General features: G+C 41.1%; 1 protein-coding gene and 1 long non-coding RNA gene across 8 annotated transcripts in view; one reads left to right on the forward strand and one right to left on the reverse strand.

Moving 5' to 3' along the window:
- The window catches only part of LOC139749844 (UTP--glucose-1-phosphate uridylyltransferase-like), a 106,132-nt gene extending 95,436 nt beyond the window's left edge, over positions 1 to 10,696 (forward strand). For all 6 annotated transcript variants that reach the window (XM_071664160.1, XM_071664161.1, XM_071664162.1 and 3 more), the window contains 3 exons: positions 1,946 to 2,118; positions 5,585 to 5,683; positions 10,294 to 10,696. In XM_071664160.1, coding sequence (XP_071520261.1) covers positions 1,946 to 2,118; positions 5,585 to 5,683; positions 10,294 to 10,401 — 380 coding nt within the window. In that variant the 3' untranslated portion in view covers positions 10,402 to 10,696. The remainder of the gene's footprint in view (positions 1 to 1,945; positions 2,119 to 5,584; positions 5,684 to 10,293) is intronic.
- Positions 1 to 16,118, reverse strand: part of LOC139749845 (uncharacterized) — a 73,099-nt gene that overhangs the window by 39,201 nt on the left and 17,780 nt on the right. Inside the window, exon 5 of one of the 2 annotated variants that reach the window (XR_011713045.1) lies at positions 10,663 to 11,313. The exons of the other annotated variant lie outside the window; for it this stretch is intronic. This is a non-coding gene — a long non-coding RNA (uncharacterized lncRNA). Of the gene's footprint in view, positions 1 to 10,662; positions 11,314 to 16,118 lie in introns of those variants that run through there. 2 annotated transcript variants of the gene reach the window in all.

The raw sequence follows: 16,118 nt of genomic DNA on the forward strand, positions 1-16,118 counted from the left end.
AACTAACAAGGTACACTTAACAAGCTTATACCTAAGTAATTTGAACATTTAATTTTGTTCCACTTGCCTTAATAATGTATTATACAAGCATTATGCCAATCTTCAGGTACCTCACCATGATCCATGCATACACTGAAAAGTCCTAACTAACCATTCAAAAACAGTCACCCCTTTCTTAAGAGATTCAACTGCAATCCCTTTCACTTCAGCCACTTTGCCATGCTTCATCTTACACAAGGCTTTCACCACCTCTTCTATTTGTACCAAACCACCTGCCATGACTTTCTCACTATGCACATCTCCACATCCAAAACACCCTACAACTACCACCCTACCATCAAACATATTGATGTGTCCTTCAAAATACTGTGCCTCATCTCGGCCCATTATCTTTTCTCTATTTTCCCCCCTTCACTGATGCTTCCATTTGATGTCGTTTTATTACACTAATAACCTCCTTCCAAAACATTTTTTATTCTCCCTGAATTTTGCTGATATTCACTTACCCCATCTCTCATTTGCCTTCTCTTTCATCCTCAGCACCATCCTTTTGACCTCCAGCTGATTTCTCTTGTATGTCTCCTATTCAGTCACCCTACCTCTCAGCAAGTAAGGCTCATACACCTCTCTTTCCTCTTTTACAAACAACTTTACTTCCTCGTCTTACCACTTGCAATCCTTTCTTAGGTGTCCACTTCCCACCTGCATACCACATACTTCTTTCTTGCATATAAGCATTGCTTACATAATTACCTCCCATTTTTCAACAACTCCTCCAACTTTACATTTCTCTATTACCCTTAAATATTAACATTTAAGGGTAATAGAGAAATGGATCTCATACCAAGAAAGTATTATTATTATTATTATTTTTTTTCATGCTATTCGCCATTTCCCGCCTCAGCGAGGTAGCGATTATTATTATTATTAATATACTTAGTTGCTGTCTCCTGCTTTAGTGAGGTACTGCAAGGAAATAGATGAAAGAATGGTCCAACCCACCCATATACACATGTATATACATAAACGCCCAAACACGCACATATACATACCTATACATTTCAACGTATATATACACAGACATATACATATATATACACATGCACATATTCATACTAGCTGCCTTCGTCCATTCCCGTTGCCACCCTGCCACACATGAAATGGCACCCCCCTTCCCCCCTCGCGCATGCAAGGTAGCGTTAGGAAAAGACAACAAAGGCCACATTTGTTCACACTCGGTCTCTAGCTGTCATGTGTAATGCACCGAACCACAGCTCCCTCCACACCCATACCCTACAAAACTTTCCATGGTTTACCCCAGATGCTTCACATGCCCTGGTTCAATCCGTTGACAGCATGTTGACCCTGGTATACCACATCATTCCAATTCACTCTATTCCTTGCACAACTTTCACCCTCCTGTATGTTCAGAACCCGATCGCTCAAAATCTTTTTCATTCCATCCTTTCACCTCCAATTTGGTCTCCCACTTCTCCTTCCCTTCACCTTTGACACATATATCCTCTTCTGCTCTCTCATCCACACTCTTTTTATTACCACATCTCAAACCATTTCAGTACATCCTCTTCTGCTCTCTCAACCACACTCTTTTTATTACCACATCTCAAACAATTTCAGTACATCCTCTTCTGCTCTCTCAACCACACTCTTTTTATTACCACATCTCTCTCTTACCCTTTCATTACTTACTCACACACCCATTTTCAACACATCCACCCTCCTCCACACAACCCTATCTATAGCTATATTATACCAAGAGAGAAAGTGTAAATTAGAATTTGTAGAGTATGATTGCTGAAATATACAGAGCTTTTTGCTTAAGTTGTTATTCAAGTGTCCACCACTGGGAAGTTGGTTAGATATTTTATGAAAGGCTTGCAAACACTTGGCACTAAATTGTATTTTTTGATTTTCATTATTGCAGGCATTAATGTTCCACGCTCACGTTTCCTGCCTGTGAAGAAGACTGATGACTTGTTGCTTGTGATGAGCAATCTGTACAGGCTTCAGCAAGGCACACTGGTCATGTCTCCATTACGCATGTTTGATACCACTCCTCTTGTTAAGTTAGGACCTAACCACTTCGGCAGAGTCAAGGTAAGCATTTGGAAATTTTTGTATTGTAAAATTGGCAAATTTGCAGTGATTTTAAATAATAATGATGACCCTTTGTATGACATTGGTGTACTGAGTATGGTGTATTTTCACCTTGAGGAGGTGAAGGTAAGAGATGTGGCTATTGGTACAATAGTATTTAGAGAGGATGAGAGAGAAGAATAGGTATATGGGAGTGGAGTATATAGAATAGGAGGTGGTAATTTACTTGATGAAGAATGGAGGTTGAGCTGCAGTTGAATGGATATGAAAAATGTACATAGATATAATATCCTTTGCAGGGGATTAATTTTCCTCTTGAATTAAGGACCATCTATCTTTATATCTATTCATTATTTATCATCATTACTTCATTCCAAGTTAATAGAATGGATCAATTACCCGCAAACTCTGAATGCTCAAACACATCTTCAACCCATACACAGTGCATTAAAGTGAAACTTCCATATGTATAAAAGTGCTTCTCAATTTACTTTGCTCTTGATAAAATTGTTGAGACTAGTGACTCCTTACATTCCACCTCGATACACAAAATGCTTCCATTGCATGTGATACTCTCTCATTCTCTAGCATATTTTTTTTTTTTTTATTATATTTTGTCGCTGTCTCCTGCGTTTGCGAGGTAGCGCAAGGAAACAGACGAAAGAAATGGCCCAACCCCCCCCCATACACATGTATATACATACGTCCACACACGCAAATATACATACCTACACAGCTTTCCATGGTTTACCCCAGACGCTTCACATGCCTTGATTCAATCCACTGACAGCACGTCAACCCCGGTATACCACATCGCTCCAATTCACTCTATTCCTTGCCCTCCTTTCACCCTCCTGCATGTTCAGGCCCCGATCACACAAAATCTTTTTCACTCCATCTTTCCACCTCCAATTTGGTCTCCCTCTTCTCCTCGTTCCCTCCACCTCCGACACATATATCCTCTTGGTCAATCTTTCCTCACTCATTCTCTCCATGTGCCCAAACCACTTCAAAACACCCTCTTCTGCTCTCTCAACCACGCTCTTTTTATTTCCACACATCTCTCTTACCCTTACGTTACTCACTCGATCAAACCACCTCACACCACACATTGTCCTCAAACATCTCATTTCCAGCACATCCATCCTCCTGCGCACAACTCTATCCATAGCCCACGCCTTGCAACCATACAACATTGTTGGAACCACTATTCCTTCAAACATACCCATTTTTGCTTTCCGAGATAATGTTCTCGACTTCCACACATTCTTCAAGGCCCCCAGAATTTTCGCCCCCTCCCCCACCCTATGATCCACTTCCGCTTCCATGGTTCCATCCGCTGCCAGATCCACTCCCAGATATCTAAAACACTTCACTTCCTCCAGTTTTTCTCCATTCAAACTCACCTCCCAATTGACTTGACCCTCAACCCTACTGTACCTAATAACCTTGCTCTTATTCACATTTACTCTTAACTTTCTTCTTCCACACACTTTACCAAACTCAGTCACCAGCTTCTGCAGTTTCTCACTTGAATCAGCCACCAGCGCTGTATCATCAGCGAACAAAAACTGACTCACTTCCCAAGCTCTCTCATCCCCAACAGACTTCATACTTGCCCCTCTTTCGAAAACTCTTGCATTTACCTCCCTAACAACCCCATCCATAAACAAATTAAACAACCATGGAGACATGACACACCCCTGCCGCAAACCTACATTCACTGAGAACCAATCACTTTCCTCTCTTCCTACACGTACACATGCCTTACATCCTCGATAAAAACTTTTCACTGCTTCTAACAACTTGCCTCCCACACCATATATTCTTAATACCTTCCACAGAGCATCTCTATCAACTCTATCATATGCCTTCTCCAGATCCATAAATGCTACATACAAATCCATTTGCTTTTCTAAGTATTTCTCACATACATTCTTCAAAGCAAACACCTGATCCACACATCCTCTACCACTTCTGAAACCACACTGCTCTTCCCCAATCTGATGCTCTGTACATGCCTTCACCCTCTCAATCAATACCCTCCCATATAATTTACCAGGAATACTCAACAAACTTATACCTCTGTAATTTGAGCACTCACTCTTATCCCCTTTGCCTTTGTACAATGGCACTATGCACGCATTCCGCCAATCCTCAGGCACCTCACCATGAGTCATACATACATTAAATAACCTTACCAACCAGTCAACAATACAGTCACCCCCTTTTTTAATAAATTCCACTGCAATACCATCCAAACCTGCTGCCTTGCCGGCTTTCATCTTCCGCAAAGCTAGCATATTCACATGAAATATTACATGCCCATATGAATTCACTCCATTTTTTTTGTGTTAGCTGAGATGACAGGGGCAAGGACATACTGAACATATCCATCTCTTCTAGTCTAATTATCCTTACGCTTCACTGCTTTTGTTCTGCGTTAGGCTGTTGTGTATTTCTTGACCCATCTGTCATCTATCAAATATTCTTCATGACTATTCTGTTCTAAAGAACTTTCATCCATGTAGCCTTCTTATCACATCTTTACTCTGTATAACCTTCTCCCATTTTCATTTTATCCATTCTTCTAATTCCACAGATCCAGTTTTCTGATGATCCATTCACATCTGACAACCACTAATTTCCTTCAAAAGTTTATCTGATTTTTAGATCCTTGACTAGATCTTACACAGCCTTTTTTTTTTTTTTTCTTTATCTTGTTGGAGTCCCATACTGTGTCTCTCAGAAGTTTTCATTGGCAATGAACTTGATCTGAAGAAATAAGTCATCCACTCAGTGTCTGCTTAAAAAAAAAAAATGTGCCAGCACATCAGCACGTTTATTAGGAAGCAAAAGTGTGTGGTGTTGAGTGGTGAGCAGAAAATTAAAATTGCAAAATGCCGTGAAAAGGTGATTCTAGGATAGATTATGATAATAGTTTGTCATAGGTAAGACAACTCTGTATTCATGTTTTGCAAGACCTTATGAGGCTTTTTAGTACCACATTTATTTCAGACTTCTTGGCAAAGTCATTTCATTTTCATTGGCTCGTGGCTGAAGCATAATAATCACTTAAAATTTTGCTCATTGGCTTGTAGCTAAAGCATAAGTAATCACTTAGTTTTATGGAGTTTGTACTACATTATTACTGGTTAGTGTAATGGTAAAGCTCCTGTGGTGTGCTTGTTGTTCAGACACAGAAAGAAGACTGCACTATAACATATTTCCATTTTTTAATCCTGTTTTATATATTAACATCTTTGAAAATAATGCATTTGAAATCTTTTTGATTTTCTATACAAATTAATAGATTACTGTATCTTAGAATTTTGGACTAGATGGTATGATCCTTTGGATAACAAGGACAGATGACTTGCCCAGATAAGGCCTTGGTTTGAATTTTGGAAATGCACTTTACTTGTTCCTTACTCAAAGGCTTGCTTACATGATCAATTTTTTCTAGGAGTTCCTGAGACGATTTGCTTCAATCCCAGACATGCTGGAGTTGGATCACTTAACTGTATCAGGAGATGTCACTTTTGGAAAAGGAGTTAGTTTAAAGGTAAGGCTAGTACTGAAGTCTTCTTTGCAATTATGACATTTTAGGAATTCGTCTTGCAAGCACATGCCTCCCCCCCCCAAGCCCTGTGCGAGCTTGCATTGCTGAGGACATCAGTTCTTCAAAATATAAATTCTACAGAAGTTGCATACCTTTGTGCTCCTGATTCACCCCTTTGTAAATGGAAATTTTGCAAGGTAATGATAGTAAAGAAACAGCAAACATAAATGACTTGAACTTTTTCTTCAGAAATATGTTGGCATTACATTTGTTTTTGATGTACAGGCTTGGTATGTCAGAGGTACAGGTAAACCCCATTTAACATTTCCATGTCTAACAGCATTTCAGTTTAATGTACTCTCAGTTAGGAAACAGACTTGCCAAGTTGCAAAGTTTCATTTTTAACTTGAAGTTCATGAGAGTACGTACATCAGTTGTGAATAAGGTGCAGATCAAACTACACTGTGCTATGGTGGGAACATAATATCAGTTGTATTCATCTCTGTGCCTCCTTCAAATATCTTTATATATATATATATATATATATATATATATACATATATATATTCCCTGGGGATAGGGGAGAAAGAATACTTCCCACGTATTCCCTGCGTGTCGTAGAAGGCGACTAAAAGGGAAGGGAGCAGGGGGCTGGAAATCCTCCCCTCTCATCCCCCCCCCCCCCCCCCCCAAAAAAAAAGAAGGAACAGAGAAGGGGGCCAGGTGATGATATTCCCTCAAAGGCCCAGTCCTCTGTTCTTAACGCTACCTCGCTAATGCGGGAAATGGTGAATAGTATGAAAAAAAAATATATATATATATATATATATATATGGAGTAAATTCTTAGTGCATATATTTTGTGGTCTGTGGGTTGAAGCTCCCAAATCACAAGCTTAAATGTCCAAAAAACAAGGGTAAGCTCCACACCATTAAAGAGATCATCTGAAGTAAAACTAATGTTAAGAACCATTTAGAAGATGGTGAACAAGCAAGGGATATATAACAACAAGCAGGAGACCAAACTGGAGGTGAAGGGATGGAGTGAAAAAGATTTTGAGTGATTGGGGCCTGAACATACAGGAGGGTGAAAGGTGTGCAAGGAATAGAGTGAATTGGAATGATGTCAATGGACTGAACGAGGGTATGTGAAGTATCTGAGGTAAACCATGGAAAGGTATGTAGGGGCCTGCATATAGATAGGGGACTGTGGTTTCAGTGCATCACACATGATAGTTGGAGACTGAGTGTAAATGAATGTGGCTATTTTATCTGCATTCCTGGTGCTACCTCATTGAAGCAGTGGTGTTTTCCTTTGGGGTGGGGTAGCGATAGGAATGAATGAAGGCAAGCAAGTTCATACTTGTACATGTGTATGTATGTAATGTCTGTATATGTGCATGTATATGTATGTATATGAGTAGATGGGCCATTCTTCGTCTGTTTCCTGGCGCTTCCTCACTGACACTGGAAACAGCGTTTATGTATAATAATAATAATGAGTAAAGGGGAAGAGTGGTTTGGGAGTGTCTTGGGAGTAAAGTCAGGAGTTCGTTAGAGGACAAGAGCAGAGGAAGGAGAAGCAGTTGTGGAAGTATGTGATAGTGTAAAAAAGTAAACTCTAGATTGATATGGGTAAAGCTGAAAGTGGATGGAGAGAAATGGGTGATTATTGGTGCCTATGCACCTGGTCATAAGAAGAAAGACCATGAGAGGCAAGTGTTTTGGGAGCAGCTGATTGAGTGTGCTAGCAGCTATGATGCACAAGACTGGGTTATAGTGAAGGGTGCTTTGAATGCGAATGTGAGTAATGTGGCAGTTGATGGAATAATTGGTGTACATGGGGTGTTCAGTGTTGTAAATGAAAATGCTGAATAGCTTGTAGATTTGTGTGCTGAAAAAGGACTGTGATTGGGAATACCTGGTTTAAAAAGATATACGTAAATATACGTATGTAAGTAGGAGAGATGGCCAAAAGTGTTATTGGATTATGTGTTAATAGATAGGCAGTGAAAGAGAGACTTTTGGATGTTAATGTGATGAGCGGGGGGAACTGGAGGGATGTCTGATCATTATCTTGTGGAGGCGAAGGTGAAGATTTGTAGAGGTTTTCAGAAAAGAAGAAAAAATGTTGGGGTGAAGAGGGTGGTGAGAAGAAGTGAGTTTGGAAAGGAGACTTGTGTGAGGAAGTACCAGGAGAGATTGAGTACAGAATGGAAAAAGGTGAGAGCAAATGACGTAAGGGGAGTGGGGGAGGAATAGGATGTATTTAGGGAAGCAGTGATGGCTTGCGCAAAAGATGCTTGTGGCATGAGAAAGGTGGGAGGTGGGTGGATTAGAATGGGTAGTGAGTGGTGGGATGAAGAAGTAAAATTGTTAATGAAAGAGAAGAGAGAGTCATTTGGACAATTTTTCCAGGGAAATAGTGCAAATGAGAATTGGGGTTAGAGAGTATCGTTAAATTTTAGGGAGAATAAGATGTTTTGGAAGGAGGTAAATAAAGTGCATAAGACAGAACAAATGTGAAGGGGGCTGATGGGGAGGTAATAAGAATTAGTGGTGAAGGAGATTAAGTGAGTATTTTGAAGGTTTGTTGGATGATAGAGTGGCAGATATAGGGTGTTTTGGTCAAGGTGCTGTATGAAGTGAGAGGGTCAGGGAGAATGGTTTGGCAGAGAAGAGGTAGTGAAAACTTTGTGGAAGATGAAAGCCGACAAGGTGGCAGGTTTGGATGGTGTTGCAGTGAAACTTATTAAAAGAGGGGGGTGACTGTGTTGCTGACTGGTTGGTGAGGATATTCAATATATGTATGGTTCATGGTGAAGTGCCTGAGGATTGGTGGAATGCATGCATAGTGCCATTGTATAAAGGCACAGGGATAAAGGTGAGTGTTCAAATTGCAGAGGTATAAGTTTGTTGAGTATTCCTGGTAAATTATATGGGAGGGTATTGATTGAGAGGGTGAAGGCATGTACAGATCATCAGATTGGCGAAGAGCAGTGTGGTTTCAGAAGTGGTAGAGGATGTGTGGATCAGGTGTTTGCTTTGAAGAATGTACGTAAGAAATACTTATAAAAGCAAATGGATTTGTATGTAGCATTTATGGATCTGGAGAAGGCATATGATAGAGTTGATAGAGATGCTCTGTGGAAGGTATTAAGAGTATATGGTGTGGGAGGTAAGTTGCTAGAAGCAGTGAAAAGTTTTTAGTGAGGATATAAGGCATGTGTACGAGAAGGAAGAAAGTGATTGGTTCCCAGTGAATCGGTTTGTGGCAGGGGAGCATGATATCTCCATGGTTGTTTAATTTGTTTATGGATGGGGAGGTTAAGGATGTGAATGCAAGAGATTTGGAGAGAGGGGCAAGTATGCAGTCTGTTGTGGCTCAAACAACCTCACACCACATATTGTCCTCAAACATCTCATTTCCAACATATCCACCCTCCTCCACACAACCCTATCTATAGCCCATGCCTCACAGCCATATAATACTGTTGGAACTACTTTTCCTTCAAACATACCTATTTTTGCTTTCCGATATAATGTTCTCGCCTTCCACACATTTTTCAACGCTCCCAAAACCTTCGCTCCCTCCCCCATCTTGTGACACTTCTGTTTCCATGGTTCCATCCAGTGTTTAATACACTCCCAGAAATCTAAAACACTTCACTTCCTCCAGTTTTTCTCCATTCAGACTTACCTCCCAATTAACTTGTCCCTCAACCCAACTGTACCTAATAACCTTGCTCTTATTCACATTTACTTTCAGCTTTCTTCTGTCGCACACTTTACCAAACTCAGTCACCAGCTTCTGCAGTTTCTTGCCCGAATCAGCCATCATCTCATCCACAACAGACTGTATACTTGCCCCTCTCTCCAAACTCTTGCATTCACCTCCCTAACCACCCCAATAACAAACAAATTAAACAACCATGGAGACATCACGCACCCCTGCTGCAAACCGACATTTACTGGGAACCAATTACTTTCCTCTCTTCCTACTTGTACACATTCCTTACATCCTTGATATAAACTTTTCACTGCTTCCAGCAATTTGCCTCCCACACCATATACTCTTAATATCTTCTACAAAGCATCTGTATCAACTCTATCTTTCTTTCATACTATTCGCCATTTCCCGCATTAGCGAGGTAGCGTTAAGAACAGAGGACTGGGCCTTTTAGGGAATATCCTCACCTGGCCCCCTTCTCTGTTCCTTCTTTTGGAAAAAAAAAAAAAAAAAATGAGAGGGGAGGATTTCCAGCCCCCCCCGCTCCCTTCCCTTTTAGTCGCCTTCTACGACACGCAGGGAATACGTGGGTAGTATACTTTGTCGCTGTTTCCCGCATTAGCGAGGTAGTGAAAGGAAGCAGATGAAAGAATGGCCCAACCCACCCACATACACATGTATATGCATAAAGGCTCCCCCCCCCCACACACACACTACTTCCTTTGACCTAGTCCTCTCACCTATTACTCCCAAGACATTCCCAAATTTCCATGAATTAGTTCCCTGAAATATAGGTTATGGCATTCAAAAGGTATTAGTATTGCTGTAATTAGATTAATAACCAAAAATGAAGCATTTTAATATTTACGTTTAATTTGTTTCAGGGGACTGTTATCATCATTGCCAATCATGGTGATCGCATAGATATCCCACCGGGTGCCATCTTGGAAAACAAAATTGTGTCTGGAAATCTTCGTATTTTGGATCATTAGTTTGTTTGAGAACGTTCATGCTATTAGTTTTTTAACTTGAAAAAGTATGCATGTTGTTGTTTTTGGAGAAATTATATTTTGTAAGTTTGATGTTAGTTACCTTTGGTCTGAACATATTGAGAAAGTTTTATAATGATTAAAGCACAAAGATTTATAATTTTGTATAGGCATTTCTATTGAGATAGTGACCATGTGCCAAAATATGTTACCAAGCCTTCCTTAGGGCATGAATAAATTGAGTGTGATAAATTCTTTTTATAATATGCATATGTTTTCATGTCTTGTAACATTTGTTGATAAAATCAAAAGAGATTTGCTCATTTTACTATATATATTACTGTCAAAGAAAATATAGAATTCAATTCAGGTCTTTCATTGTTAAGAAGGCTATGCTGAGACCGACTTTCAGCTTCTGTGTTGGTAGTTATATTGACGTGCCTTTGAAGAACTTGTGTAAATATAAAGGTGCCCGTGGATGAAGTGATGTAAAAAAAAATGGTGCCCATGGAAATACAAAATAAATAAAAAAGTGTGTGTTTCACTGTTGCCTCCTTCCTACCATTACCGACTCATGCTTCATTTTCAAAACTGCAAAGATTAACATTCTGTAGTAGATATGCTTATTCAACATGGCTACTATCAAAAAACTTCCTAAAGAAGGGAGAGGGTTACATCCATAAAACAATGTTTGTATCTATATTTCTTCTGTAACTGTCTGCCAATTATCACTCAAGCAAGACAGAAGACAACTCTACAGGAAGGGTCTGTGTGGTCTGACTGCGGATGGGGAGCTGTGGTTTTGGTGCATTACACACGACAGCTAGCGACTCGGTGAGAACGAATGTGGCCTTTTTTTTGTTTGTATTCCTGGCGCCACCTCACTGAAGCAAGGGACAGCAATGCTGTTTTCCTCTGGAACGAGGTAGTGACAGCAATGGATGAAGACAGGCAAGTATGAATATGTACATGTGTATGTATATATAAATATGGATTTAGCAGCGGATGGGAGCATTGAAAAATGTGTGGAAGACGAGAACATTATCTCGGAAAGCAAAAATGGGTATGTTTGAAGGAACAGTGGTTCCAAAAATGTTATATAGTTGCGAGGCGTGGACTACAGATAGAGTTGTGCAAAGGAGGGTGGATGTGTTGGAAATGAGATGTTTGAGTACAAAATGTGGTGCGAGATGGTTTGATCGAGTAAGTAATGAAAGGGTAAGAGAGATGTGTGGTTATAAAAAGAGTTTGGTTGAGAGAGCAGAAGAGGGTGTTTTGAAATGGTTTGGTCACATGGAGAGAATGAGTGAGGAAAGATTGACAAAGAGGATATATGTGTCAGAGGTGGAAAGATGGAGTGAAAAAGATCTTGAGCGATCGGGGCCTGAACATGCAGGAGGGTGAAAGGCATGCAAGGAATAGAATGAATTGGAACGATGTGGTATACCGGGGTCGACGTGCTGTCAATGGATTGAATCAGGGCATGTGAAGCGTCTGGGGTAAACCATGGAAAGTTCTGTGGGGCCTGGATGTGGAAAGGGAGCTGTGGTTTCGGTGCATTGTTACATGACAGGTAGAGACTGTGAACGCATGGGGCCTTTGTTGTCTTTTCCTAGCACTACCTCGCACACATGAGGGGGGAGGGGGTTGTTATTCCATGTGTGGCGGGGTGGCGATGGGAATGAATAAAGGCAGACAGTGTGAATTGTGTGCATGTGTATATATGTATATGTCTGTGTGTGTATATATATGTGTACATTGAGATGTATGGGTATGTATATTTGCATGTGTGGACGTGTATGTACATACATGTGTATGGGGGTGGGTTGGGCCATTTCTTTTGTGTTTCCTTGCGCTACCTCGCAAACGCGGGATACAGCGACAAAACAAAATAAATAAATATATATATATATATATATATATATACGATAGAGTTGATAGAGACGCTCTGTGGAAGGTATTAAGAATATATGGTGTGGGAGGAAAGTTGTTAGAAGCAGTGAAAAGTTTTTATCGAGGATGTAAGGCATGTGTACGTGTAGGAAGAGAGGAAAGTGATTGGTTCTCAGTGAATGTAGGTTTGCGGCAGGGGTGTGTGATGTCTCCATGGTTGTTTAATTTGTTTATGGATGGGGTTGTTAGGGAGGTATATGCAAGAGTTTTGGAAAGAGGGGCAAGTATGAAGTCTGTTGGGGATGAGAGAGCTTGGGAAGTGAGTCAGTTGTTGTTCGCTGATGATACAGCGCTGGTGGCTGATTCATGTGAGAAACTGCAGAAGCTGGTGACTGAGTTTGGTAAAGTGTGTGGAAGAAGAAAGTTAAGAGTAAATGTGAATAAGAGCAAGGTTATTAGGTACAGTAGGGTTGAGGGTCAAGTCAATTGGGAGGTGAGTTTGAATGGAGAAAAACTGGAGGAAGTGAAGTGTTTTAGATATCTGGGAGTGGATCTGGCAGCGGATGGAACCATGGAAGCGGAAGTGGATCATAGGGTGGGGGAGGGGGCGAAAATTCTGGGGGCCTTGAAGAATGTGTGGAAGTCGAGAACATTACCTCGGAAAGCAAAAGTGGGTATGTTTGAAGGAATAGTGGTTCCAACAATGTTGTATGGTTGCGAGGCGTGGGCTATGGATAGAGTTGTGCGCAGGAGGATGGATGTGCTGGAAATGAGATGTTTGAGGACAATGTGTGGTGTGAGGTGGTTTGATCGAGTGAGTAACGTAAGGGTAAGAGAGATGTGTGGAAATAAAAAGAGCGTGGTTGAGAGAGCAGAAGAGGGTGTTTTGAAGTGGTTTGGGCACATGGAGAGAATGAGTGAGGAAAGATTGACCAAGAGGATATATGTGTCGGAGGTGGAGGGAACGAGGAGAAGAGTGAGACCAAATTGGAGGTGGAAAGATGGAGTGAAAAAGATTTTGTGTGATCGGGGCCTGAACATGCAGGAGGGTGAAAGGAGGGCAAGGAATAGAGTGAATTGGAGCAATGTGGTATACCGGGGTTGACGTGCTGTCAGTGGATTGAATCAAGGCATGTGAAGCGTCTGGGGTAAACCATGGAAAGCTGTGTAGGTATGTATATTTGCGTGTGTGGACGTATGTATATACATGTGTATGGGGGGGGGGGTTGGGCCATTTCTTTCGTCTGTTTCCTTGCGCTACCTCGCAAATGCGGGAGACAGCGACAAAGTATAATAAAAAAAAAAATAATATGTATATATATATTATTTTTATTTGTTGTCTTTTACCAGCGCTACCTCGCACACATGAGGGGGAAGGGGGATGTTATTCCGTGTGTGGTGAGGTGGCAATGGGAATAAATAAAGGCAGACTATGAATTATGTACATGTGTATATGTATATGTATGTGACATATATGTATATGTCTGTGTGTGTGCATATATGTGTACATTGAGATGTATAGGTATGTATATTTGCGTGTGTGGACGTGTATATACGTATATACATGTGTATGGGGGTAGGTTGGGCCATTTCTTTCATCTGTTTCCTTGCGCTACCTCACAAACGTGGGAGACAGCGACAAAGCAAAATATATACATAAATATATTTTTATTTTGCTTTGTCGCTGTCTCCCGCATTAGTGAGGTAGCGCAAGGAAACAGGCAAACCCACCCACATACACATGCATATACATACACGTTCACACATGCAAATATACATACCTATACATCTCAACGTATACATATACATACACACACAGACATATACATATATACACAAGTACATAATTCATAGTCTACCTTTATTCATTCCCATCGCCACCCCACCACACATGAAATAACAACCCCCTCCCCCCTCATGTGCGCGAGGGTAGTGCTAGGAAAAGACAACACAGGCCCCATTCGTTCACACTCAGTCTCTAGCTGTCATGTAATAATGCACCGAAACCACAGCTCCTTTTCCACATCCAGGCCCCAGAGAACTTTCCATGGTTTACCCCAGACGCTTCACATGCCCTGGTTCGATCCACTGACAGCACGTCGACCCCAGTATACCACATCTTTCCAATTCACTCTATTCCTTGCATGCCTTTCACCCTCCTGCATGTTCAGGCCCTGATCACTCAAAATCTTTTTCACTCCATCTTTCCACCTCCAATTTGGTCTCCCACTTCTCGTTCCCTCCACCTCTGACACATATATCCTCTTGGTCAATCTTTCCTCTCTCATTCTCTCTATGTGACCAAACCATTTCAAAACACCCTCTTCTGCTCTCTCAACCACACTCTTTTTATTACCACACATCTCTTACCCTATTATTACTTACTCAATCAAACCACCTCACACCACATATTGTCCTCAAACATCTCATTTCCAGCACATCCAACCTCCTCCACACAACTCTATCCATAGCCCACACCTCGCAACCATACAACATATTTGGAACCACTATTCCTTCAAACATACCCATTTTTGCTTTCCGAGATAATGTTCCCGACTTCCACACATTCTTCAAGGCTCCCAGAATTTTCGCCCCCTCCCCCACCCTATGATTCACTTCCGCTTCCATGGTTCCATCCGCTGCCAGATCCACTCCCAGATATCCAAAACACTTCACTTCCTCCAGTTTTTCTCCATTCAAACTTGCCCCCCAATTGACTTGACCCTCAACCCTACTGTACCTAATAACCTTGCTCTTATTCACATTTACTCTTAACTTTCTTCTTTCACACACTTTACCAAACTCAGTCACCAGCTTCTTCAGTTTCTCACATGAATCAGCCACCAGCACTGTATCATCAGTGAACAACAACTGATTCACTTCCCAAGTTCTCTCATCCACAACAGACTGCATACTTGCCCATCTTTGCAAAAGCCTTGCATTCACCTCCCTTGCATTATTTCCCTACAAAAATTGTCCAAATGCCTCTCTCTTCTCTTTCACTAATAATCTTACTTCTTCATCCCACCACTCACTACCCTTTCTAATCAACCCAACTTCCACGCTTCTCATGCCATAAGCATCTTTTGCGCAATCCATCACTGCTTCCCTAAATACATCCCATTCCTCCCCCACTCCCCTTACCTCCTTTGTTCTCACCTTTTTCCATTCTGTACTCAGTCTCTCCTGGTACTTCCTCACACAAGTCTCCTTCCCAAGCTCACTTCCTCTCACCACTCTCTTCACCCCAACATTCTCTCTTCTTTTCTGAAAACCTCTACAAATCTTCACCTTCGCCTACACAAGATAATGATCGACATCCCTCCAGTTGCATCTCTCAGCACATTAACATCCAAAAGTCTCTCTCGCACGCCTATCAATTAACACGTAATCCAATAACGCACTCTGGCCATCTCTCCTACTTACATATGTATACTTATGTATATCTCTCTTTTTAAATCAGGTATTCCCAATTACCAGTCCTTTTTCAGCACATAAATCTACAAGCTCTTCACCATTTCCATTTACAACACTGAACACCCCATGTATACCAATTATTCCCTCAACTGCCACATTACTCACCTTTGCATTCAAATCACCCATCACTATAACCCGTTCTCTTGCATCAAAACCACTAACACACTCATTCAGCTGCTCCCAAAACACTTGCCTCTCATGATCTTTCTTCTCATGCCCAGATGCACCTGGGCATGAGAAGAAAGATCATGAGAGGCAAGTGTTTTGGGAGCAGCTGAATGAGTGTGTTAGTAGTTTTGATGCATGAGACCGGATTATAGTGATGGCTGATTTGAATGCAAAGGTGAGTA

This window comes from Panulirus ornatus, chromosome 8 (genome assembly GCF_036320965.1).
Source record: "Panulirus ornatus isolate Po-2019 chromosome 8, ASM3632096v1, whole genome shotgun sequence".
NCBI classification, from domain to species: domain Eukaryota; kingdom Metazoa; phylum Arthropoda; class Malacostraca; order Decapoda; family Palinuridae; genus Panulirus; species Panulirus ornatus.